Source organism: Pezoporus flaviventris, unplaced genomic scaffold, assembly GCF_033815535.1.
Source record: "Pezoporus flaviventris isolate CSIRO_AGI_PZ_B2104156 unplaced genomic scaffold, CSIRO_AGI_Pfla_v1 ptg000007l, whole genome shotgun sequence".
NCBI lineage: Eukaryota > Metazoa > Chordata > Aves > Psittaciformes > Psittacidae > Pezoporus > Pezoporus flaviventris.
This window is the reverse complement of record NW_026892555.1, coordinates 3,497,016-3,523,943: the sequence shown is the minus strand read 5'-3', so window position 1 is coordinate 3,523,943 and position 26,928 is coordinate 3,497,016. Positions and strand designations below refer to the sequence as shown.

Below are 26,928 nucleotides of genomic sequence, written 5' to 3'. Positions count from 1 at the left end.
AAATGAAACTCTGACAAACCTAAAGAATTTTACCAGGTATTTCCATACACTGTGGATTTAGAAGAAGATTCTTTATTATGAGGGTGCTGAGGTGCTGGCACAGGGTGCCCAGAGAAGCTGTGGCTGCCCCATCCCTGGCAGTGTTCAAGGCCAGGTTGGACACAGGGGCTTGGAGCAAGCTGCTCTAGTGGAAGGTGTCCTTCCCCGTGGCAGGGAGTTAGAACTGGATGAGCTTTAAGGTCCCTTCCAACCCAAACCAGTCTGGGATTCTGTGTCAAAAGGAAGGATGAATCCTGTTCTATGCATTTTGGAGACACTGTTATCTGTAAGCTCATGTTATAGTGCAGAACTGCCCTCCTTGGTGGAACATAGCAGCCTTCCAGAATCTGAAGGGGGCCTATGAGGATGCTGGGGAGGGACTCTTCATTAGGGACTGTAGTGACAGGACAAGGGGCAACAGGTTAAAACTTAAACAGGGGAAGTTTAGATTGGATATAAGGAGGAAATTCTTTCCTGTTAGGGTGGTGAGGCACTGGAAGGGGTTGCCCAGGGAGGCTGCAAATGCTCCATCCCTGGCAGTGTTCAAGGCCAGGGCGGACAGAGCCTTGGGTGACATGGTTTAGTGTGAGGTGTCCCTGCCCATGGCAGGGGGGTTGGAACTGGATGATCTTAAGGTCCTTTCCAACCCTAACTATTCTATGATTCAGTTAACAGTCTGCAATGTCTCAAAGAAGGTTGAAGAGTACAGCACCAAGATATATATATAATCAAAATATATATATTTATATACTCTTCACACAGATCAAGTGCCTCTGCTTTTAGTCTGCTCCCCATTTTAATTGTTCAGAATGCGATCGCTCCAAAAGCTAAACCAGACAATTGCAGGATGCTATTTAATATACCTTAATGTTACCTAGTTCGCAAGAGCACGCTGCATCAACTCGCCACACAAACCTACCTTTGAAAAAGCCACCCCAAAAAACCCAACCAGCCAGAGAAGGAACCTGATTTCCACCAACCCAACAAAGGCTTCCAGGCATTCCTTCTAGACCTGTGTGGCCTTACTTCACTTACACTACATACTAGAGACCAGATGCTCTTCAATGATGAAGACTCCATGAAGCCTTCAGTCATCTTGTACTTCATGGTTACAATGCTTTAGCAACAAAAATGCTTAAAGATTAACATGGCAACACTCAAGATTTACACCAGGATTATGAGTTCAAGTGTTTTACTGCTGAAAGCCTACATACTTTTTATTTGGTAGCAATCAAAACCCCTGACTATTGCATCTGAAGTGAATCACTTTGGTTTATGTTGCTTGCAACACTCTAGCTCCCACTTACTTATCCAATTTGGCACTTTAGCATAATGTGCTTATCTGCACTTGAAGAAAAAAAATACACTGGAAAACAGCATAAGGGAAGACAGAGGCAAAAATCATTTCTCCTGCAAATTGTGGTGGTGATTTCAGGTTTTCCCTAGGATTTGCTCTGGTAAATGTAACGAGTTGAAATCAGATTTAAAGTTGTGGCAGGGACACAACCCCTGACCAAAGCCTGAGGAAGCCTCCCCCCGCAGACCAGATCCTGGGAGAGCTTCCACGTGCTCCAAGCCCCTGTGTCCAGCCTGGCCTTGAACACTGCCAGGGATGGGACAGCCACAGCTTCTCTGGGCACCCTGTGCCAGCACCTCAGCACCCTCACAGAGAAGAGCTTCTGCATAAGAGCTCATCTCAGTCTCCCCTCTGGCAGGTTAAAGCTGTTCCCCTTGGCCTGTCCCTACAGGCCCTTGTCCAAAGCCCCTCTCCAGGTTTCCTGCAGCCCCTTGAGGCACTGGAGCTGCTCTAAGGTCTCCCCTTCAGGAGCCTTCTCTTCTCCAGGCTGACCCAGCCCAGCTCTCTCAGCCTGGCTCCAGAGCAGAGCTGCTCCAGCCCTCGCAGCATCTCCATGGCCTCCTCTGCGCTCCCTCCAACAGCTCCATGTCCCTCTTGTGCTGCTGCCCCAGAGCTGGATCAGGACTGCAGGGGGGTCTCCCCAGAGCACAGCAGAGGGGCAGGATCCCCTCCCTGAGCTGCTGGTGATGCAGCCCAGCACACAGTTGTCTTTCTGTGCTGCAAGTGCACGTTTCTTGGTCACGGGGAGCTTCCCATCACCCAACACCCCCAAGTCCTTCTCCTCAGGGCTGCTCTCAATCCATTCTCTGCCCAGCCTGTGTTTGTGCTTGGGACTGCCCCGACCCAGGACTGGCACTTGCATTTGCTTGTTCACAGGCTGGCAAGGAAGAATTCAAGTAGGCTTCACATTTGCAGTTAACTTCTTGGTCACAACAACTTCATACAGTCTACAAGGAAGGGATGCACTGTGTGGAAAACATGAATGCCAACTATAACAGCACCTCTAAGAGGTAGGAAAAAGGAGTCTTCTCCATGCTCTGGTAAAATAAAAAGTGAAAGAAAATTGTCAGTCCCCCCCAACAGATACTGCCTGTGTGCACTGAATCCATGTTTAGAAAAGGCAGCAGAGTACTTAAAGCCAACAAGAATTTAGGCATGCAGCATAACAGATTCCCTGGCATATAAACGCCCTGATACTCAGTGAGAATTCACTTGGTTATTTACTTTGTATTCTCACCTATTGCTTCCATTGATTTTTTGACCACTATTCACCAGTTAGAACAAAAATCCCTGCCATGTCTCTGGCCTTTTGAGCATCAAAAGTTCCAAGATGCTCTTAAATCACAACAAAAGAAAGGAGGAACACTGAACCTTGAACCAAGCTTTTTCCACCAGGAAGACAGGCACCGAAACAAAAGCCCACTTTCCTTTCTGAGGTCAGACTTTTAACGTATTTGGTTTTCTACTTGAACGGGCAAATGACTGATGGTGAAACATCAAACTTCCTCAAATTCACTGGGAAATAATGGGCGCTTTCCTCTATAAATGGCCAGCAAATTCCAGCTGGTATAATTTCAAACAAGAACTGGAGACAGAGGCCAGCCCGTGTTTGTGAGGCTGGAGAAAGCAGAGACAAGCCCTGCACTAGCACACATGATTTAAGCAGAAATCTATCACAGGCTTTGGATTTCATGTACCAGCTGCTGCTTTCAGGAGCCATCTGCTGCAGTTTCCTGCACACGAGCTTCCCCTGCAGCTGCAGTATTCCAGGAAAAGGCTCTCTCAGGCTGACAAGTGCCTTGAAGTGCATAAAGCCACCAAGCTACAGGGGGATTTCTTTACTAAGAACAAGAGTAAAACAATCCTGAGCTTCGTACTGAGCGTCTTCCCAGAGTTTGGGGCTTTAAGAGCTAAACCCACTCTGATGTGTCTTAAAATACGTATTTTAGGTTTAATTTTGAGTATATCCTTAGAAATTATGACATAAAATCACCAAACTTTCCACTGAGTTTTGGTTTAAAGTGTTAACTACGGTGTAAATTCTTGAGCGATGGCAGTATGAAATGATGCCTCAAACAGGGTGAGTACCAATAACCAGCCACTGCACTGGCTTTCCTGGCTCATTTCATGTTACCCTGCCATTTCCCATAGGAGAATCCCCAATTTTCAGGAGGACATGTAAAAATAAGTCATCAATTTCTCTTGCTTCACTTTCAATGTCTATGACCTACTTACACAACTGAGTCCTCCTTGATTTTAGTTCCCAAGTGGCATTGCTTTGAAAGCTGCATTTAAACAGCACTTGGGTGATGAAGTACCCCCTAAAGAGTTAAGTGCAGAACCAAAAGAAATCACAAGATATTTAGATAGGCAGACAAAGAAACAAAATGCCTTCTCCATTGAGTAAGTAGGATAAGAATTGCAATTATAACAGTTTAACGAAGCATGGACAACAAAAAGTCCCATTACATCGTTCTCTCCTTATCAGTTTCTTCTACCCAGATATTTTAGGTGTTTTTTATATTCAGAAATGTTGTATTGCTGCTCATTTAGTGGCATTTATAGTAACAAACACAACCTTCTTCTTAACCTTCCTGTGCCTGCAATAATAATTCACTTACTGTCCATAGAAGTCCAGAAATCCTCAATGTACGTATTGGAAAAACTTATCTTCAACAACTACTTACGTGATTGAGACCATGACTGAAGCACAGACCGCATCTGTTTTCCCCACAATTCCACATTAAAAATGAACGTTGTTGCTCTGTGTTCAGGGTACTCTGCAGTTCAGACTGCATGTGGTTCATGGAAGGGACCTCAAGGTTGGAAGGGATCTCAAGGATCATCTGGGCCAACCTTTCTAGGCAAAGCATGACCCGGATTAGATGTCCCAGCACCCTATGCAGCTCAATCTTAACTGCCCAGCGCTGGGAATCACCACTTCCCTGCAGTGATTATTCCAGTGGCTAATTCTCACTGTGAAAACTCTCCTCTTTTGTTCCACACCTGGAGCAGGTACCACATGAAGTTCACCACAATCCATGGCACAGCTCTTGTGTGGTACCCTACAGACATCATCATCTAAAACATTCTGTGGTTTCTGCTGTAATTGTTCTTGTAGCATTAAATGCACCACAGAAACACTGTAGTGCACCCTGGGACAGACACATCATCCAGTCAATGAGGAACAGTCATGGAATGGTTTGGAAAGGACCATAAAGATCATCTAGTTCCAGCCCCCCTGCTATGAGCAGACACCTTTCATAGGTCACCCAATATAACTGCTTATATCTGCATCACCAAACTCCAAAAGGAGATAGCTCCTCCATCTCTTCAAAGCAGAGCCCACCCTCGTTTACCAACAGCAAGTTCCCACAGGACACTGAGTTTTCTCCATTACAGAATCAGAATAATCAGCCTGAAAGAACAGGGTTCCAACCCACACCATGCAGCACAAATCCTATACAAAATTAACCCTCAGATCTGTGCCTCATCTGCTTTGAACAAAGTACCATATGCACAAAAGCCCAAAGCATGCCTCTAATGTCATCAATATTTTTAGGAGCCACCTTAATGATCATAATGGTGGCTTTTTTAAACATACACAGAAGGGAAACAGGTTTGTGTTCCCTCCCCTATTTACCCATCTGATAATATTACTTATTGTAGAAGTCTACATTAGGGAAAATTAAGGCTTGGGCCTCTTGTAGCTGAGTTAAAAGCACAGATTCAGTATCAGGATAACATTCATTTGCCATCTGCCCTCAGCTGCTCCTCCCCTTCATCATCCAAGGTCACAGACTCTCTATTATCTAGAGGTGATCTTTGACATCTCTACCTAATTTTGGAAGCTCCTCTGTTAATAATAAGGGCATTAGGGATGGGGTGGGGGGAAATCAACTTGTGACGAGGCATTGTTAGGGACAGAATGACTAAAAATGATCCCTTCTGTCCGAGTGGGCTGATCTCCAGATGCCACTGCAATAGGCACTGCTGCCTCTCAGATCTTCCCTAAAGTAGGACTATACTCTTGGGAGCCATAGAATACTCAACCTACTAAGCGTGCCTTACTAACTGCTAATTTTATACTTACCCTCTCCGACAGAGTTTTGCTTTTCCAGGACAAATGAGGCCAAGCACCAACGTAAGCCTACCTTATTTTAGGCCTGATGCATGTGATTTACAACCTAATATAGTGATTAGAATGACATTTTGTTCAAGATTACTAACAAAGCCATATCCATGCATCCGTGCATGGAAACGTGTCCTGAGCATTTTACATTTCACATGTTGAATGAAGATTGATTCATAGATGACTGCAAGAAAGCTCACATCCACTATTCTCACTACCCCTACTGACAGGTGGAAGCTCTAAATCAAAGCAGCCAGCTTTTGCTTTGGCCTGAGCTTGGCTGACTGTTTCAGGGGTATTTAGGAACAGGAGTAGGCTTTACATTCCTATCATACAGCACTGCTAGCAGAAAGCAGGCATTTGACACAGAACACTTGGAAGATATCAAAGGAGCTGCACAATTACAGAAAAAGCAACCTCAATAACAACAATGCCAGCATGGTTTTGAGAGCGTAAAACCTTTAGTTGAATAATGAGTACTTTATGAGGTGGTGTGATTTCAGCCAGAAACCAAACTCCATAAAGGATATCTCACTTCTATTAACTTCTGCAAGCTGTGAGAAGCAGATGACCTTCACTTTGATTTATAAATTGATCATGTTTTAAATACATATGTAGATATCTTTATAAGCAGCTGCAATTCCTACATGTGTTACCGCTTCCCTGCAGGACACAGTTTATGAGTCAATCATGAACTCTTCCTTGGTTCGCTTTCTGTGTGCAACAGGCTGCGCCATCAGGAAGGATGCCAACTGTTCTCCCTGTGTCCTCGATTCCCTTCAAAGCTCTTCCTGTCAAAGTCATTCGCTTTAGGTCTCCTAGTTTTATTAGGGTAGAAGAGGTGCTGTTATTTAATTAGGCTGAAGAGCATAATTCCCAGCCTGACTTCAAATTATATCTCATACACCGAAGCCTTAGAAAACTTTACTCATTAAGTTACTACAGTAATTGCCTGCACTTAAAATCTCCTATGTGTTGGGGACAGTGTTATAAAAATAAATGCATTTATCTGCCACAATATAAAAGAATTTTCATATCAGAAAATGCTTTTAAAGTGCTGACATTATCTTTACAGACAACACCAAGACAGAGCAGAAAAGTGCCATTTGCCCACAGACACAAGGTCTCTTTCCTTAGAGCATTTTCCTGTTATTTTTCCTATTTTAAATGAAAACCGGTATCACTTTTTTCCTCTTTTCCTTCTAAAAACAGTGTTCTTATGAAAATGAACCTGTCTGGTGAAACACAGAATCCCTGTGGCACAGAATTCAGCTCATTTTGTGTGGAGCATCATTGATCTGCCCTAACTTTGAGACCATCCTCTCTGTTTGCAATTCTTTCTGCTGTGCATTACACAAACTTTGACTTGTTTTAAATAGTAAATCCAAAACATGGCCCAGTCCTATGTTCTCCTTTATTATATATGTATGTGTGTGTGTATATATATACATACATGCTTATACACATATACATATATATATGTGTATATATGTGTGTGTACATATATACGTGCACATCCAGGGCAGCTCCACATTGCATGCTAAATAAGGCAGCGTAAAGAAGGATTTTACACTGATAAAAACACCCTTTTCTTGCTCTTTGGTATCCAATAAACACCCCCCCAAATTACTTTAAGAGTCCCTGTTTGAAGCACAAGGACAGTGACAATGGAACAGCTGATGCCAAGAGCCGGGTTCCCCCTCTCCACCCCCCTATACAGATGCTTACTCCCTTTTCATCAAGGGATAAACCATCTCCAATTACTGGAGGCTAACATGTTATTGAAGGATAAATGTGTGCGGGCTCTTGTCCCACGATAAAAGGAAGGCAATTCAAGTAGCTTACGTCTGATTCTCATTATATGAGTGTTTTTCAAAGCTCTATCTTGATGTGAGATATGGCTTTCCTTCCTCACTCAGCCACTAAGGCAAAAGAGAGAAGCCTGTCGCCCTTATTTCCACCTCCCAACAGCCATATCAATGGAACACAGGGAAGGGAAGACACCCTCAATGAATGTCACCAACGCTTATTGAAAGCAACTGGAAATCGTCCCCCAAAGTACAAGAGAAACATGAAGTCTGATTTTCATTACTTGAAAACTCTGATTCTTTAATTCTCCTTTGGACCTCTATGCTTGTTTCCTCTTCAGAAATGGACAAAATTCATGGAGAAGACACAGATCTGCATTCTTCTGAGATGTACAAAACAACCCACAAGGACAAATGCAAAAGGTTACTGACAAACATGAACTGACAGTGTTTTTAACTCAGGAATCCTGTGTACTTCACGGTTAAGGTTTTGAGGAGGGGATTAGAGTTCACTTTGGTTCAGATGTGGCCATACAATACATCAGGACACAGCTGAAGGCTGGGACATAAAAACCACGCCATGAGCATCTGCCAACTGTGCAGGCAGCCATAAATCTGGGGTTTCCTGATTTGTGAACACTTGAACCTCCCAGCACTGGGTGGGATCCAATCTGCCTGATTTGGCTGAAACTGTAAGCACGTGGGGCCAGGGGAATAATAAAGACAGCGCTGCATCACCACCTAAATGCTCCATTGAATGGAAGACACCTCAGACTCACCTACTGCCTTTGACACCTTCCAAACAGCAGTAAAAGGTAAGACACAGTTCTAGCATTAGGCTGTTGATCAGAGCTCTCAACGGGAATGTAAAATGACATGTCCTGAACACCCATCTCCTCCAGTCAAAAGGGATGGACTAAGTGTCAGCCTCTCTACCCCATCTCAAAGCTGCAGCACAGCCTGAAACACAAGATGCATATGAGGAAAGGCTGAGAGAGCTGGGCTTGTTCAGCCCTCAGAAAACTCAGGCAAGACCTCATCACCATGTTCCAGTATTTAAAGGGTGGCTTCAAAGAATGTGGAGCCTCCCTTTTTACAAGGAGTCACATGGAAAAGACCAGGGGTGATGGGCACAAGTTATTCCTGGGGAGATTCCAACTGGACACAAGAGGGAAATTCTCCCCAAGGAAGTGCTGGACTCCCCAGCACTGGACGCTTTCAACACTCAGCTGGACAGGGTACTGGGCCATGCAATCTAGGTCATGCTTTGCCTAGACAGGTTGGCCCAGATGATCCTTGAGGTCCCTTCCAACCTGGATTCTGTGATTCTCTGCTTTGATGAACCACACGGTACCAGTATTAGTACAACTAACCCTGATGTTACACACAAGTTGTGTGATTCCCCCCTCACACACACTAATGTTAATCCTTTGCTGTGCAGATTGCAATCCAGGGGCACTCTTACGAAAAGCCTCATTAAGTGCCCTGCTTTTACACTTCCAATTAGACCAGCTTATGCCCACTGCAGATGGCAGAACGACAGCCACCGATGACAAATGGCTGCACCCGCAGTCCTGCTCACAGGTTCTTCACTTGTTCAGGAGTCTTGGAAATCAAGACTATCTAAACAAAAACCAGCTCACAGCATCTCTAAAACAGTGAAAATCAAGGGGAAAATGAAATACAACATTTCACATATTAAGCCCAAGCCGAGAAGACTGAGATGCTTGCACCAGTTTATCCAGGGCGATGCGCTCGGTGGAGTGAATGGGAGTAGTCATGCATGCGAAGTGAGAAACCTGCCAGTTTTCAGTTTAACAGCCTGGTAACTGTGGTTTGGGTTAACTGTATGAGTAAACCACGTCTGCTGACAGTGATTAAGGTAATGCTTTGTTATCTTTACAAACGTTCTGTGCTCTTCTGGAAGATGAAGATCACTTGAGGATTTAGTCTCTTACTCGAACTTGGCTTCTTTTCCGACAATACCACTGCTCTGCAGCTCACATTCAATAGAAAATCTCATTTTCTAAACCCCACAGACCATTCAGGGTGACACAGGTCACCAGATTTCTTTTCCTCCTCATGAACTCTTAATCTGATGCTATACATTTTTAATAAGCCAGACAACATGTGTTTAGATGTTATCAAGTTAGAAATAGGTTCTCGGCCTCATCTCGAAAGACTTAGCCATGGGCAGCATCTGGTCCTCTAAATCTCCTATTTTCTCTCTTATAATACGTGACACAGCAATGTATTCGACTTCTACTTACACCCACAATTTGATTACAGAATGTTATTCTGTCAGAGTTCTATAACTAAGTCCTATGTTCATTATCTAATGTGGTTATTTCTGTGCAGAAAGCTTGTGATACCCATGTGTGCAACGTATGATCATAGAAGCATAGAATAGTTAGGGTTGGAAAGAACCTTAAGATCATCTAGTTCCACCCCCCCACCCCCCCATACATTCTGCTGTTCTTGCCTCTGTACAACACGATGTGTCTGAGAGCTGTGGGCAGCAAAGAGGATGTTAAAATGCTGCCGGAATGACAATGAGACAGAATGGGAAAAATCATCTTTCCCTGGTTTTCCACATCCCCCCCCCCCGTTGTCACTCTGCGTTATAATGCAGTGTTACCGCTCAAATCCATTTCCTGCTGCCTTCTCTTGAGTCAGTGGTGTTGCCTTAACGCTGCATCAGAGAAAAGTCATTTTTTTCCTAATGTATTCAAGAGGCCAAGTGAGACTTCTGGAGCAAAACAGTCATGGACAAAGAATGACAGCTCTGGAAATGTGTGTGCCTCATTTCCATGACAATGGAGACCCAAATACTTCCTAGCAAAAAGAACAGTGACTTTTGAAGAACTGCATTTAGAAATACTTAAGGGTAAGGCGGAGGAGAAAGGGGAAGTGAAACAAAAATGGTGTGCAAGGAGACAAGAACCTCTGATTTTCCTTATGGAACAGAAGCAGGATTCAGGGCATCATCACATACTTGGAGCTCTCGCCTTTGCATGTCAGTTCCTGATGACCTTCTAAGCCTTTCTGCTATTCTGAGCCATTTGGGTCTATTTCTCATCATTTCCCCCAATTTAGTAAAAATGTGCTTCTCACAAAACGTTAAAAAACATCCCTCTGGCAATTTAAATTCTTTGCTTAAAAAAGTAGTTCTCTGAGGCACAAATGAGAGGATGCTGCAGGAAGCTTCCCAGCTATTGGGTAATGATAGAGTGCAGCAAATCGTTCTGTAAGTCATCACCCACTTTTGTATCATGGGAAACACAAATCATAGAACCCCACACTGGTCTGGGTTGGAAGGGACCTTAAAGCCAAACCCAGTTCCAACCCCTGCCACGGGCAGGGGCACCTTCCACTAGAGCAGGTTGCTCCAAGTCCCTGTGTCCAACCTGGCCTTGAACACTGCCAGGGATGGGGCAGCCACAGCTTCTCTGGGCACCCTGTGCCAGCGCCTCAGCACCCTCACAGGGAAGAGCTTCTTCCTAATACCTAACTTAAATCTCCCCTCCTTCAGCACAAAGCCATTCCCCCTTGTTCTATCACTATAAAATCTATGTTTAAAGCCAGTATGAAGAAAGTCACTTGCTGCTAAAGTGAAAGGGAACAGGATTTTGTGGTTTCTGCAAGAACCCCTGGCAGTACTAGAAAGTTGGCAAAATCCAGATATTTTTAGGTTGAAACAGTGTATCACCCAGATCTAAGATGCTACATCCAGAGAATCACTGCACTGCAATTGTCTCCTCAGAGGTCAACTCTGTCATACATCAATACAAAACCTTCATCACACATTCAAGAAATCAAGTCATCTACCTAAAGCAGGTGTGTTTGTGTACAGTAAGGGCTGGAAGACATTAAAGAAACGAGTATGAGCACGTTAGTGGATATATTCTGCTTTCAGATGAAGTAATGTGAAATTCATCAGAAATATTGGTTCCTCATCTGCAAGCGTGTCTGCTCACAAGGGCGGAAGGGTGCCACACTTTGGACCAGCTCCAGTTACAGCCTAATTTTAGTGGGTGTTGCTCAAGAATCATGGTTTATTCACGGTTTATTCATCCCAAACAAGCAATCCAGGATCAGGGTATTTTTGAGTGACGCAGAGACACAACAAAAAGGAGTCACAGGAACAGTTTTCTTTGGTGGAGGAAGCCTTTGGTACCTGAGTAGCATTATCGCCATGTCATTTGTTGTTCCTTTAACACAACAAAATGCATCAGGTATTATAAAAATAGAAACTAAATCCTATTTCAAACCTAAACTCCAGAGCTTTCCTGGTGTAGTTCATGAGCTCTGCCATTTAAGCTGACAACACTGCCCTGCTTCTCATTCCTACCTTATTCCACCTCTACCACGACAATACTCTAGAAAATGACTCCTTTAAATAATCCAGATTACAACTAATCCTCCATATAGTTTTGCTTAAAACTGTGACAAAAAAACCTCTATCTGGTTCAATTTGTCTCCATTAGTAACACAAACTGTTTCTTAACAACACTGCAGCATAAGAACATCAACACCATACCACACAGAGCAGGAAAGACCCACCTAACAAGTAGGAAATAAATAATAGGTTGGAATTTTCACAGATGCATGGATTCTTAAAAGTCTATTCTTATGGAGTACTACAACCATCCTAGTCCAGACTCCTCTAAAAGATACCTGCATGAAGCTGTACTTGGAGCTTCCCAGTCTAAAAGCAGATTTGAAGTATTTAAGTGAACAAAAGTATGATTTAGGTCCTTAATATACAGAGACTTTTACTATTCTGTAGTTTTACTAATCAGTAACCAATACTCAAAGCATGAAAGTAACCTCAAGAGTGAAAAAAAACATGTTTTCACTGTAATTCCAATGAATTCTAGTGAAACCGCCCACTTCTTCACACTGGCAATAATAAAGGGTGAAATAACAATAAGAAGTCAGCTGAACAAGAGTAACTTTGATTTGAGTAAAGAAAGCAACTGCAGAATTAGCTTGGCTTTGGGGAACATTCCTAATCACTTCTGAAGAAGGATGCCATGGGCTTCCTGCCCTTTCTGCTTCATATATGCAACCCTGAATCTACTCTGTCTCTGCAGTTATGTTCTCTGCATAAACAAATCCAGAACTTGTCAAATCCAGCAAAGTCATCCCAAACCCCACCAAATTCAGGAATAGCAGAACTGAACATACCTGCTGATAGAAAAAATTTAGAGTTGGTTTGTCCTCAGTGAACTGGTTTAGAAAACCTTTTGGCAAGTATCGAATTCTCAATTCATATCTGGAAAGCAAGAAAAAGAGAATTAAGCAGGGCAGACAGAAAGAGTAACTGAGATTACCTCACACATAAAGCACTTCTTCAAACACTTAAAAATAAGGATCAAATCAAAATAAAGCCAGAAAACTAAAAGGAAAATCCCTCTTTTGACTACTCGGAGAACTCAACTGGAATGTAGTATCCGACATTTCATAAAGATGCCTGCAAAGGACCTCTGTCATCACCTTCTCAAAGGTCCAGGGAGGACTGAAGAATCAAATCTTGAAGCAGATAACAACCAGGTTCAGATCCATGGGAAGAGAGACCTCAATTAGGCAGTGATAGCAGATAAGTTGCCATAACCACTGATATGACCCCATACAAATGCTTTTCTCCTTGGTTATGACAAGCATGGTACTTAACACCACAAATCCTGCAGTTGCAAGTAAGAGTAGCAATCAGTGTTATTCACCAGGAGCCACATCCTACAGACAAAACCAGGGCTTACTCAAAGAACACAGAATCCCAGACTGGTTTGTGTTGGAAGGGACCTTAAAGCTCATCCAGTTCCAACCCCTGCCACGGGCAGGGACACCTTCCACTAGAGCAGCTTGCTCCAAGCCCCTTTGTCCAACCTGGCCTTGAACACTGCCAGGGATGGGGCAGCCACAGCTTCTCTGGGCACCCTGTGCCAGCACCTCAGCACCCTCACAGGAAGAGCTTCTGCCTAAGAGCTCATCTCAGTCTCCCCTCTGGCAGGTTAAAGCCGTTCCCCTTGGCCTGTCCCTACAGGCCCTTGTCCAAAGCCCCTCTCCAGGTTTCCTGCAGCCCCTTTAGGCACTGGAACTGCTCTAAGGTCTCCCCTTCAGGAGCCTTCTCTTCTCCAGGCTGACCCAGCCCAGCTCTCTCAGCCTGGCTCCAGAGCAGAGCTCCAGCCCTCACAGCATCTCCGTAGCCCTCTTATGTTTGGGACAACATGACCCTACTCCTTCTCTGATCAAGTGCTGCAATATTCACCTCTGAACTGTTCCAGAAGGAATTTCTCTGTACGAAGGTTTCCTACTTCCTTATTCATCATCAAGATGTATGCAAAGGCTGAGCAAACCAGTTTTTGATGTGACAGTCCTATTTTCCAAGTTAACAGTACACCACAGAGTGAAGGAGATTCAGAACTGGCCTTGATCCATGACCTGTTCCAAACTTCTACTGCTTCTCAAACCCTAAACTTCTGCTTCCAACCCTCAAATTTATTACTATTGCTTATCCTGTGGTAACAGCCCACAATGTTTGACACACACTGCACGCTTCCTCCTCTAACACATTCCTGCCATGAAGCACCGATAACAAATGTCCCTTTGGGTGTGCCAGTACAGTATCGGAAGCATGAAACTCTTTACAGCCCTACCCAAAAATAAGTCTATTTAACAAGCTCCTCAGGATGGTAAGAACAAATACTGCAACATTTCAATCTGTTGGTTTTAGCAGGCCTTCAGCAAGTGGTTTGGCTGCCTGCAATCAAAGACTTATATGGGGATTTGATAGGAAGTTACTAGGAGTTGCTGCTGCTGAAGATTCCACTGCAACAGGAGCTGCGGTATCCTCTGCTTTGAAGCCACTGGAAATATACTGGCTCAATAGAAATCACTGGAAAAAGGGAATTCAGAAACTGCAAACAGACACACACACTGTGTACAAACCAGGGAACATTATTCCATGCATGGCAGGATTATTTCATCAAGAAAACTGCACGTTCAGTCTTCTTGTGCACAGAAAACATGCTCTTGAACTAAAGCCTTTGGACTGTAGGAGGTATGAGAGAGGTGGAGAACACCCAAGAGATTAAGATTGAACATAAGAAAGAAATTTGTTACTGCGATGGTGCTGAGGTGCTGGCACAGGGTGCCCAGAGAAGCTGTGGCTGCCCCATCCCTGGCAGTGTTCAAGGCCAGGTTGGACACAGGGGCTTGGAGCAAGCTGCTCTAGTGGAAGGTGTCCCTGGAACTGGATGATCTTACATAGAGCACACAAACTGTCTCAGTCACCCTGATCTAGTCCATGATACTTGAATCCTGTGCTCAGTTCTAGGCCCCTCACTACAAAAGAGACACTGAGGTGCTGGAGCAGGGCCAGAGAAGGGCAACGGAGCTGGTGCAGGGCCTGGAGCACAAGTGTGATGGGGAACGGCTGAGGGACCGGGGCGGGGGGGGTTTCAGTCCTAAGAAGAGAAGGCTCAGGGGGAACCTTATTGCTCTCTACAACTGCCTGACAGGATGGAGAGAGGGCGGTTGGTCTCTTCTCCCAAGTAACAAGCAATAGGACGAGAGGAAAGGGCCTCAAGCTGCACCAGGGGAGGTTTAGATTGGATGTTAGGAAAATCTTCTTCCCCAGAAGGGCTGTCCAGCATTGGAACAGGCTGCCCAGGCCAGTGGTGGAGTCACCCTCCCTGGAGATATTTAAGAGGTGCAGATGTGATGCTGAGGGACATGGTTTAGTGGTGGACTTGGCAGTGCTGGGTTAACAGTGGGACTTGCTCTTAAGGATCTTTTCCAACCTAAATGATTCTATGATCCTAGGATGTCGACTGCCTTTTCTCTTGGGAATAAAGAAAACATGGGAAAAGCACTCTTCCTCCTTTACAGGGACTCGTCTTCTTAACTGAGGAGCCATAATAAGAAGCACTGCTTTCTGCAACAGGATCTCCTGAGAAACAAGGTAGGGCCAAGCAGTTTGGCTGTTGGCTGAGAGTCACTGAGAGTGACCTTCATTACCCATTAATAACCTGAGCTTTGCCTATGCCTATGGGAATGAAGAAGCTGACTTCCAAAGGTCAACTCAAGGATGGGCTTGATTTTAATTTCCTCTAAATCCCGTCTTTGAAATGCAGGCAAGTGATGAGGATCGACGAGTCCCTTTCTCACAGACCAGGTCTGCCTTCTGAGCAAGTATCCCAGCTGATGATCCCCTACGGTTGAGAGAACTATGACTGGAAGACTACTATTCTACTTACTGCTCTGCGTCTGCACCAGACCACATAAGCAGTCAGACACACACTTAGTTGTTAAAGCCAGAAGGATTATCCAACTATTGAGAGATGCTGCCTACAGGATTCCCACTGAAAGTCCTCTGGAGACCTGGGATCTGTACTCTGCTGCAGTTACACCATGACACAGTCCCTTTTCATTCCCTCTGGAGCTGGCACCCCACTATTTCTTGGTCACTACAGCACAGGCTCACACTGCAAGAACTGGATTCAGGAGAGCATCACTTTGTAGACCATCCTTGCACCTATGCAAAGAACTGTTCCAAGAGACCCAGGAACATGCTGGAGCATGCATCCTGTTGTGCTTCCTTTCCAGTGTCAGGGTCATTAAAGCCCAGTAAGACCTGGAATCACTGATCTGGAGACTTCCTTGGATTGCTTAAAGAACACTTGGTCCACTTGCTTACCCTGGTTACAGGTTCTTCATCTCCCACCTATACCAAGTAGCCTCTCCTCTGACCATCACCCACAAAGGCTCACTCAACCTGCTGCACATCCCCCAGAGGAGCTCCATCCACACAACAACCTTCTGAAAGGCACTGAAAGAAATTATCTCACCAGTCCCAAGCACACAGGTCGCTTCCAGCAGGTTCCGATTCAGTTCACATCAACAGTTAAGTAATGAGAAAGGAGAAAATGGGAACAAAAAGGGCAGACAAAGGAAGAGCCTTGTGTGAGTGTAATGAACTGAATCAGCTTGCTGAAGGATTAGATGAGCGTTAAGGCTCAAAGAAGAAAAGGACTGCATAACTGGAAGCAAAAGAGGGGAGAAGTCACACTGTGGAGGAAAAGAGGTACAGAGCTGTAAGATCAGCTTAACTCACTGAATCATTCTGCAGGTGGTCTGGGCTTTGTGCCAGTGCCAAGGCATTTGTATTGCAGCTATTGTAACTTATAGTAGGGGACTGCTAAGGACTGGGACGGGACACCTGCTACCTGTTAGAGCCAAAGCATGAATGTCACCTGGTTACAAGGACCTGCATTGTCTACAAAGCTAACAGACAGTGTCTACCCCTTGGGGAACACAGAGAGCTCTAACACATACAACGTGTTACTTGAACATCTTGGGATTTCCATGGGACAAAGACGACCAGCAAACAGAATGGTGCTGGGGCACACATCATCTTTAGAGACACCTGTGACTGCTGTTTAAGGCTCTGTACTATAAAAAATGATGAGAGCTGATGCTATTTCAGATTTAAGAGTCCCACATCCTGCTACCCCTGGTTCACCTAACAGTACAGAGGTGAAGATGAAGGGACAAAGGCTCTTTCCCGTTCCCCCCCCCCCCCCCCCATGCCCTTGAAAGCATCCAATCATTAAAACTATTAATACTACTATAAGAGGAAGCTTTTCATCAGGAAGTGAGTTTAACACTTGCCTTGCAAGCATAAACACAAAGAGGAAACCTGAAGCAAACAAATCCACTCCGTTTATTGCCTTAAATGAAATTTAAAATGAAATTAAGAAAGCCCTGGGATTTTGTTTGCATTTCACTTGTCATCTGGGATCACCTCACATGCACAGGTATCACTACAGGCAAATGCTTAAGGAACATTTACCAGTTTATTCTATCACAAGAGAACCCAACAGCAGCACTGTTGCTGGATTTCAGTGATGAGTGACACCCTCAGATGGCATTGGGAAGACTATGGTTATTCTAAAGCAATTGCATGGAATTACACTCGAATTCTTCTGGAGTGCTAAATCCTGCTTAACTCAAAGAAGTGAGACAGCATTACCCAACATGACACAAACCACAGCAGACTCCAGAACACTTATTTCCTGGTCAAACCAAGAGGTTCCAATAACCGTAACTCTGAGCATTTTTCCACCACGATTTAGATGCATTTGGAATGTTCTGATGTTGGATGGAATTATCTTCATTGCCAGAGAACAAAATAAAATGGAAGAAGGATATTGGGTTTAATCCAGTTAAGAAGCACAAACATCCCTGAAGTAAATGTACAGTGAAGGCAGGCACAGTCAATGAAAGGTTTCTGTCTGACCTTTAGTGCCAATCTTTCTTCTTGGTAGGAAAAGGTAATATTAGTAGTACAGATTGTGATTTAAAACAAACAAAAAAGCACCAGAAGATAGTTCAGCCCTTTGCTATCTCCTGCAAAATACAGGTCTTTTTACAGCAAGAAGGTCAGAGTGCTATGTAAAAGCAAATGTGAGGATGGGGGAAAAAAGACTTCCCATAAGCAGTGATTTCCTGTTCATCTTTTGCAATGTAACTGAGGTTACCACTGGCAAAGCTGAATCCCAAGTGCTCCTCAAACTGAACTGTTTGCCATAGGAAGTGAAGTGACAGAATTTGGGGTGACCTTGCCCTCAAGTCATAGAACCCCAGACTGGTTTGGGTTGGAAGGGACCATAAAGCTCATCCAGTTCTAATCCCCTGCCACGGGCAGGGACACTTTCCACTAGAGCAGCTTGCTCCAAGCCCCTGTGTCCAGCCTGGCCTTGAACACTGCCAGGGATGGGGCAGCCGCAGCTTCTCTGGGTGACCTGTTCACTGTTATTTAACCTTCCTAAACTCTAACTACAGCCATGTGATCTGAAGCAGAGTCATATCCCTGTATCTCCCCTTTGCTAGCTCATCCTTGGCAGTTTATAAACTGTACAGCATCAAACAAAAGCTGCCTATGAAGAGGAGATTGATTTTACTCTGGTAGCTTTTTACGTACAACCTACTGACAATCAGTGTAACTTCCAGTACCTGGATGAGTGCAGGAGAAGGGCTGAGATCTGAGTTCTGAACACTGTGAATACACAGCCCTTTGAATTTAGATGACTAAAAAACCCCCAAACAAATCACATAAGAGGCAGTTACTGCTTTATTAAAACTATAGGAAGCTTTTAATGTAAGAACCATTCCAAGACTTCGCCCCCTTTACTAATCTAAATATTTTTACAAGGACTGTCATATGATCTTAAACACTCTGTGTTATGGTATTACAAATATGACAGCGGTGTTTTGATTACGCACAGCAAATCTCTATGGGTTTAAAAGGTATGTCAGGCTGCGTACATGTGATAAAACATTAAATGACACCCTGGAAAGGTACTGAATAATTTACAGCTTATCATAGCTCTTTCCTGAGTATTTATACAATTCCTTTGCACAAACTTCAAAACAATAGCAAACTCTGCTTGTAAAACTGATTTAACTTGGTTCTGTAATGTGTATAATGCAAGTTGCAATGGCACATATAAATGGAACTGACACTTGTACACTATGGAACAAATGTCCACAGCATAAATTATTTATACCTTACATGCAGCACTACTATCATGGAAAGGATTCCTGGATTCTCTAATTTACTGGATTATTGATGAAAAATTTCTTGTGAGATACAGAAGGGAAAATACTGATGCACATCCCACAACCAATAAAATGCAGCATGGACAGAAGAGAATGTGCAACATGAAGATGACTCAGAAGGCTGCTTGGGGACCTCAGAGCAGCTTCCAGTGTCTGAAGGGGGCTACAAGGATGCTGGGAAGAGACTTTTCATCAGGGACTGCAGTGATAGGACAAGGGGTGATGGGTTCAAACTGAAACAATTCAGTTAGATACAAGGAAGAAGTTCCTTATTGTGAGGGCAGTGAGGCGCTGGCACAGAGAAGCTGTGGCTGCCCCATCCCTGGCAGTGTTCAAGGCCAGGTGAGACAGAGCCTTGGGTGACATGGTTTAGTGTGAGGTGTCCCTGCCCATGGCAGGCAGTTGGAACTGGATGATCTTAAGCTCCTTTCCAACCCAAACCATTCTATGATTTCTGTTCCTACATTATGCCTCCTCTAAATCCCAAGTTACCCTTATCTGTTCTCTTCAGTTTGCAGGAAGCTCCTTTCAACAACAAAAACCCTTTAAAAGAATCCCATCACCACTTACACCTTTGTGATAAGTTTGGTGGTTTTCTCCCCCCCACCCTTCCACCACAAGTAGATTTTTCTTTGTGAAGCAATTAGAGTTTTATTACAAGGAAAAAGACTTCAATGACTCCGTTTTGACACTGAACAGATTTGTAGCCTTACTTCCATTCCTCTGAAGGGTGGGCTAGTTCAAACTTCTCTCTCACATTGGATACCCCCATGTCCAAGTGTAGCCAGTGAACCTCCTCAGACTGCAGGTGACTGAGCCGTAGCCCATAGCAGCCCACGTTTTTCACTTTTTGACTGTCCACGATCTTCTGAATTATGCCCTAAAACAGAGAAACACACACTTTTACCATGTGAAATATTACCATGGAATAACTCATACAAAACACTAAGCAATAAATCAGGTAGCAGCCTGAATAAGAACACCAAACATGTGCCACTGCAAGCTGCTATTTCAGACAAGCATTTACAACCTCTGACGTTTTCCCAGCATGGCTCCACAAAGCAGCAGTAAACACATTTCCATTCATCTTCAGAGAATTAAGCTGCTTTTTCCTCTATGCAAAACAGAATAATATAAAAGCCAATATATAAAAGTACATTTGAGGAAGAAAGCAAGACATATTTGTTCAAAAAACCCCACATCCAGCCCTTTTAGGAATTGCCTATCTACAAATGGAAAATCATCTCAGACTTTCATCCTATTTAATGCCCCAGCAGCAGGATTTGGTCAGTCACATCACAGCCCCTTGGTTTCCTTCCTCCTCATCCCCCATCTCATTTTCTCCCGAGACTCAGCACAGATCCCTTATAAAAGGAGGCAAGCAACAATTATTTGGGCAGATTCTCAAACAAAACCAATGTCCCACTTGTTTGCACTGTGATAAATCTCAGTGTTTGAGGCTCTCTGCTCAAGAAAGGAACCTTTAGAACGAATGACAACACTTTGCTGTTTCCCATCCGCGTCAGAAAGCTCCAACACACAGTAACTAAAATTGAGATGAGTTACTGGATCGTGGATTAGCAAGGTGCAGCCTGCCAGGCTGTCCTCCTCTTAGCCACATTAGAAAGCCAGCAGGCGATCAGAGCCGCTGCCTACAACCCCAAGGAGACAAGGCTTGTCTCTGCAAGGCAGCACATCCCCATCACTGCACAGTTCAGAGCTCAGCAGGAGCACGGGCTATCACTGCTCCCAGACACTGCTTCCTTCAGGAGTTCAGAGTCCTTTGCTTCCGACCCTGTAATGGCCTGAAAGAGCTCATGTGGGAGTGTGTAAGGTTGGACTTGATGATCTTAGGGGTCTTTTCCAACTGAGTTGATTCTGTGTATAAGCATACATATAATACACAAGCACACATATACACACAGATGCACGAGCTGATGATTCTTGCACTGAATTTCAGGCCACATCAACATCGTGCCAGTGTAAGTACTAAAGGAGCCAGATTCGGGCTCCCGGAGTGAGCGAGGCAAAAGGTTTTTTTACAGCATGAAACTGTTTCCCCAAGTTCATGATTTCATATCCCAAAGGAATTGTTACAGACCCCAATTCTGCAAGGAAAGCAAGCAGAAAACCGCAAAAGAGACGAAGGAAGCACTAAATCTGACTAGAGGGGGAAGATGACACATGTAGGAGGGGAATCGTGCTTCTGGTGAGGCGAGAGCGAGCTGTTAGATCAGCTCACACGTCTTCTCCAACTGCAATCTTTAAATAATCTTGCAGTAGCAACACAGTGAAATGTACAGAAACAATAAAGACTCTCCAGAAGGGAGCACAACCTGTGTTCAGTAAGTTCACAGAGTCTGAATCCAAAGAGGTTCCATCAAGCCCAGCACCCTGCCTCCAACAGCAGTGGCCTGAGCATCCTCAGAAGCATCATTTTTGTGGGTACCACTGTGTTTCCCAGCACCCTTTGTCTTCATTCGTGTCCAGAAGCTGGACATCCACTGCCAAGCGACGGCGAGCCCAAACTTGGAAGATGGACACAAACAGCAAAGCACACAGGATGCATGTGGCAAACTATGTCTGGCATGTGGCAGGGAGACTTAGGATAGCATGGATTAGGTTAGAAGGGACCTTAAAGCTCATCCAGTTCCAACCCCCTGCCACGGGCAGGGACACCTTCCACTAGAGCAGCTTGCTCCAAGCCCCTGTGTCCAACCTGGCCTTGAGCACTGCCAAGGATGGGACAGCCACAGCTTCTCTGGGCACCCTGTGCCAGCGCCTCAGCACCCTCACAGGGAAGAGCTTCTGCCTAAGAGCTCATCTCAGTCTCCCCTCTGGCAGGTTAAAGCCATTCCTCTTGTCCTGTCCCTACACGCCCTTGTCCAAAGCCCCTCTCCTGGTTTCTTGTAGCCCCTTGAGGCACTGGAGCTTCTGTAAGGTCTCCCCAGAGCCCTTCTGCGGAACAAACACCCTAAGGGGCTTCTCTTCATTTTAATTTGAGAGCTGATTCCAGATAGCAACAAACCACAGCCAGAACCTAAACCTGATGGAATAAGCCAGTGTGGAGATTAGCACACTCAGAACAGCTGCTCTGCAGGGGAAGCCTCTCAAGTGAAACATCTATCCACTTATTTCCTTTTAATTAACAAACCAGAGAATTTGGGTGTTAGAAGATTTGAAGCCACACCTTCTATCAGCATCAACCAGCACCACACCAGTGGGTTCCTTCAGCAACAGGAACTCACAGCAGAGGAAGTGCAGCTTATAAACAGTTCCCATGCAGCGGGACAGGGTTTGTTTTATCTGGCGGCTATTCCCAAACAGCACAGGATTAATGTCCAAGACCTGCACTGGCACCACAGCCACAATCAGGTCACTAACTCCAATGGGGTGGTAAACAACACATTGAGTCTCCTCGTGTTTTGGACAGGCTCCACAGAGCAAGCAGAGCATCAAACAAAACCACCGCCATCCCTCCAGGATGGCTGACAGCTTCTCTTGTCTTTCATGGCCACAACATGAGGAGCCCTGCCAGAAGCATGCCTGATGTTCCTTGGGGTAGTGATCAGAATGCTTAATCAGCCGTCTGCAGACAGCTGAACTGCTTAACCACTGCACAACAGTGACTAAGATCCTGCCGGGACGTGCCATGATGATCCTTTAACTGGAAGCACAGCTAAAGAAACCTGCAGTCTCTGCAGACCCCACTACAACCAGCCCTGTAGCTCAGGAAGCTCCTCAGATGCACTCTTGAGCAGGGGAAAAGCAGGTAAGGAACACCAAAGTTTCAACCTGGATTACAAACTTGACTCCAGCAGAAGCCTCCTCCAGATTTCACTTTGGACATATGCAAGATACCCACACGAATATCAGTTTCCATGAGGAGTTTTCATGTCTCTGTTGTCATAAACACCCTCCAACTGTAAGGAAGTCGCACCACGATCTGCCCATTGAGGGCTGTTGCCTGTAATCACATTAACTTTCATTAGGTTTCCAGAGCTAACATGTACATCCTGACCATAAAATAGGCTGTACAGCTGAGCAGAAGAGAATGGGAAGTCCTCAGAGGAAGTTCTATCACTAATAGGGAAGTGATGGGTCCCCTTTCCCTCCCTTTAATTCCCATAAAGCTTTTCAATAGCTAGAAACCTGGTTAGCGCTCATTCCTCCCCATTTGTCTGAAGAACCCACATATATTCAACACAGCTCATTTTAAAACCAGATTAATATTTGTCCTCAATTAGCAGAATGTGCCCCAAAATAGAATTTCCAGCACAGTTTGTTCAGGAGGCTGCTGACAAATCAAGACAAGAGAAAGGCCGAAAGGCACCAGATCCCCTGTGCTCTTCCTGCATGTATCAGCAATACCTTGTGCTTCTGTAACTGAGGGGAAATGAACTGCTTGCTTGTAAATTAACAAAGCTGATGTGCTACAGTGAGTGAACTGAAGTTGGAATATATAATCCCAGTGTGACTGTAAACCTCATTTCCCTATTTAGTAGGAAGGAGAAAGTGTCTTGCACTAGGAAAAGTCTCTAAGTAGCACTTCTGACACAAGACGCTGTGTTGAAGTTTGTCAAGCACTTCAAATATGGCAAATGCTATTTATATATCAAGTATATAATCCTGGGTGTTATTATATGGGGAGCTTAAATGAAAAGCTGGACACAAGTAAACTATAAAGCTCTGATGCAAATGGATTTACAATTTCCATGAAGGAAAGCTCTAGCATCCCCTCACAGCACTAAAGGGCAGGTCGTCATCTGATGAGCCCATGTCTGACATTCAAAGAGAAAGGCCCACATCCCTCCTCTTCTCATTCTTGTGCTACTTCCTCTCTCCTGCACTGATCCAGCAAACACATTTGTGCACGTTGATCTAGCCCTTCCGAGTAACTGCCCCCAGTTTATACAGCGGGCATGACATGCTGTGGTATGGAATACCTCTTTGGTCAGTTTGGGTCAGGTGTCCTGTTTCTGCTTCCTCCCAGCTTCTCCTCCTCCCTGGCAGAGCATGAGGCTTACAAAGTCCTTGGTCAAGGTAAACATTACTGAGCAGCAACTAAAAACATCGGTGTTATCAGCGCTGTTCCCAGCCTGAAAGTCAAAACCACAGCACTGCACCAGCTACCAAGAAGGAGAAAAATGACTGCTACTGCTGAACCCAGGACACTCATACAATAAACAAGACTGGGGAACTGATCCAGCTGAACAAGAACTCTGCCACTGAAGCCCCACAACAAGTATGCATTGAAACTATAGCCTGAAAACACCTTATTCTGGTGCCTGGGATTTTGTCACCATGCAACACCATCAACTCAAGCAACACATCCACAGAAGTGCCTCAGTGTCTCTGTCGCTTAAGCCATACACAGATCTGTCACCCAAAGCACCTCTCCACACTCACTCGTAATTCCACAGGGAACCTCCAAGCACACACTGAGAGCACTGGTGGAGCAGAGCTGGAGCAGCATTCCAGCCTTCTCAGGTGAATCAGCACTTTTGTGATCCTACTGCACACTTCCCAAATAACAGTACTTTAAATGCTGACAATTTCAGAAGCTTTACATCAAGAACCCACTAGAAATTGATAGAATCCCAGAATGGTTTGAGCTGGAAGGGACCTTAAAGCTCATCCAGTTCCAACCCCTGCCACGGGCAGGGACACCTTCCACTAGAGTAGCTTGCTCCAAGCCCCTGTCTCCAACCTGGCCTTGAACACTGCCGGGGATGGGGCAGTCACAGCTTCTCTGGGCACCCTGTGCCAGCGCCTCAGCACCCTCACAGGTCAGAGCTTCTGCCGAAGATCTAATCTAAATCTGCCCCCTTTCAGCTTAATGCCATTTCCCCTTGCCCTGTCACTACATTCCCTTGTAAAAAGTCCCCTATCCTTGCAAAGTCTGAGAGCTCCCCTGGATCCAGCATTTGCATGGTTAAACGCTAATGGAGGATGTGCTGTTGACTTGAAGCCATCCACAGATCCAGGTGCTACGTTATTTCAGATGTGTGTCTCATCCGAGGATATCAAGAGTATTTTGCACGAGCATTCTAAAGACCAAAGGTGGTTTTTGTCAGTTAGAATTAGATTATCACAAGACCATATACCTTCTGGCTTGATACTGATTACAGTTGCAGGTCCATAGGTTTGAGTTCTTGGTACTCAGAAGTTCTCAGAAGGGAGGCACGTATTTAATAACAACACAGTCGGTGCTCTCAGTGACTGAGGTCAGACTGACAAACCTCTTCCCCTTTTTCAAGACAGGCAATGTCCTTCTCGAGCAATGTTTGGAAAGCAGGAATGCTGCAGTGGATGCTGAGGGATGCTCACAAATCAGGCTTTAATACCTTATTCCCTCAGCAGCACTGCAGTGCCAGCAGGAACAGGTTATTTCCTTTCTTCCTGCAGTGTTCTCAACTCTGTCAGTCTGCAAGAGGATGCAGGTAACAAGAATGCAGAACTGATCTGGATTAAGAGCAACGCTAAGACAATCATTCATTTTACGTTGGACTGAGGTTGCCAAACAGTCACACCACCTATGCCAGCACAGCTAAGGTCACAGCATGAGCAAACAAACAGCAAGAAGGAAGCTGGCACAGGTGCTAGAAGACAGCTTGTCTAATAGGGCATCATTTGAACTGTGGAGTCTGTTTCCATTCCTCCACTGCAAACTGGATCTCCAAATACTGAGGTCTCCTGTATTGCTGGATAAAAGTACAGCAACATGATGGGGCTTGAAGAGAGGCAAACAGGAAAGAACAACAAATCCTAACACAGTAATGCAGCTCAATAAACTGCTTTAGTGACGTCTTGGCTGAATATGATTCAGGCCTTCGCACAGAATCAGTTGGAATTCCATGAGAAGGGCTGAAGCACATTCAGGATTCAAGGTGCTCCAAGCCCCTGTGTCCAACCTGGCCTTGAACACTGCCAGGGATGGGGCAGCCACAGCTTCTCTGGGCACCCTGTGCCAGCGCCTCAGTACCCTCACAGGGAAGAGTTCTCTCCCTCATAATTCCTTCTCCTCCCACGAAGTTCCAGTTTGGAATGCACAGTCTTCCAATCCCACATCCATGCCTTCTACCTATGAAAAATAAGACTCTGCAGATGAGTAGGGAAACTGATGAAACTGCTCTGGTCTTTGCCCATGATGCCGAGATGGGACACAGGCAAGTCATGCCCCTTGACTTCAAATTTAAATGAGATATATCCTTAGCTAAGGATGTTCTTTTTTTCCTTCTGCTTTTTGAGCTTATTCTGTCAGCATTCAAGAAGCCACCATGTCAGGGTGCTACTGCAGAGAAAGGGGGGAAAAGACATCTGAATGATGAACAGGTTAAGAGGGCACTGGACACTGCATTTTATGTGTGAAAGGGTTCTGACCATGCTTCTCTCCAACTCCAGAGGTAAGGACAAAGCTGGCAGCTGAAGTTTTAATGCCATCTCTATCTGTTCATGTTTTAGACAGAACTGGAAGAAAATCAACCTGTGTGTGATTCAAGGTATGACACACGTCTGGTAATAGCCTACTTTGAGAAGTCTGGTTGTTATTTCCACATAAATAATGTCATCTTTACTTCTCCCAACTACTACTCAAGAATAAGCTCTAAGGACTAGATGTTTAAAAGAAGGTGTAATGGATGCAAGCTGGGCACCTCTGGGGTGGGAATGCAGCTTCCACTTAAAGCCACCTATAAGGGCTCACGTTTCCAGGGCCTCCTTTCTAAGCCCTCAATCTAAATGCACTGCATTCATTTATCAAATACAGAATATATTTGATATGGAATATCCAACTCTGCTTCAACCCCATCTCCTGAAAGCACAGAGGTGATTTACTCCTAACTGCTGATCCAGATGTGGTGGCAGTGTTTGCTTTCAGGGTGCACTGGAGACCAAAGACATTCCATCTCAGCAACACCCACCCTCCTGCATGCCACACCTGAGGCTGCGAACAGGGCAGAGCATGC

General features: G+C 44.8%; 2 protein-coding genes across 26 annotated transcripts in view; one reads left to right on the top strand and one right to left on the bottom strand.

The window, feature by feature from the left end:
• DENND3 (DENN domain containing 3) overlaps positions 1-26,928 on the top strand; it is a 410,308-nt gene that overhangs the window by 179,738 nt on the left and 203,642 nt on the right. The window lies entirely within an intron of this gene.
• PTK2 (protein tyrosine kinase 2) overlaps positions 1-26,928 on the bottom strand; it is a 201,502-nt gene that overhangs the window by 85,566 nt on the left and 89,008 nt on the right. For all 25 annotated transcript variants that reach the window (XM_061447653.1, XM_061447654.1, XM_061447661.1 and 22 more), the window contains 2 exons: positions 19,675-19,841; positions 12,527-12,614 (listed from right to left, as the gene is read on the bottom strand). In XM_061447653.1, coding sequence (XP_061303637.1) covers positions 12,527-12,614; positions 19,675-19,841 — 255 coding nt within the window. The remainder of the gene's footprint in view (positions 1-12,526; positions 12,615-19,674; positions 19,842-26,928) is intronic.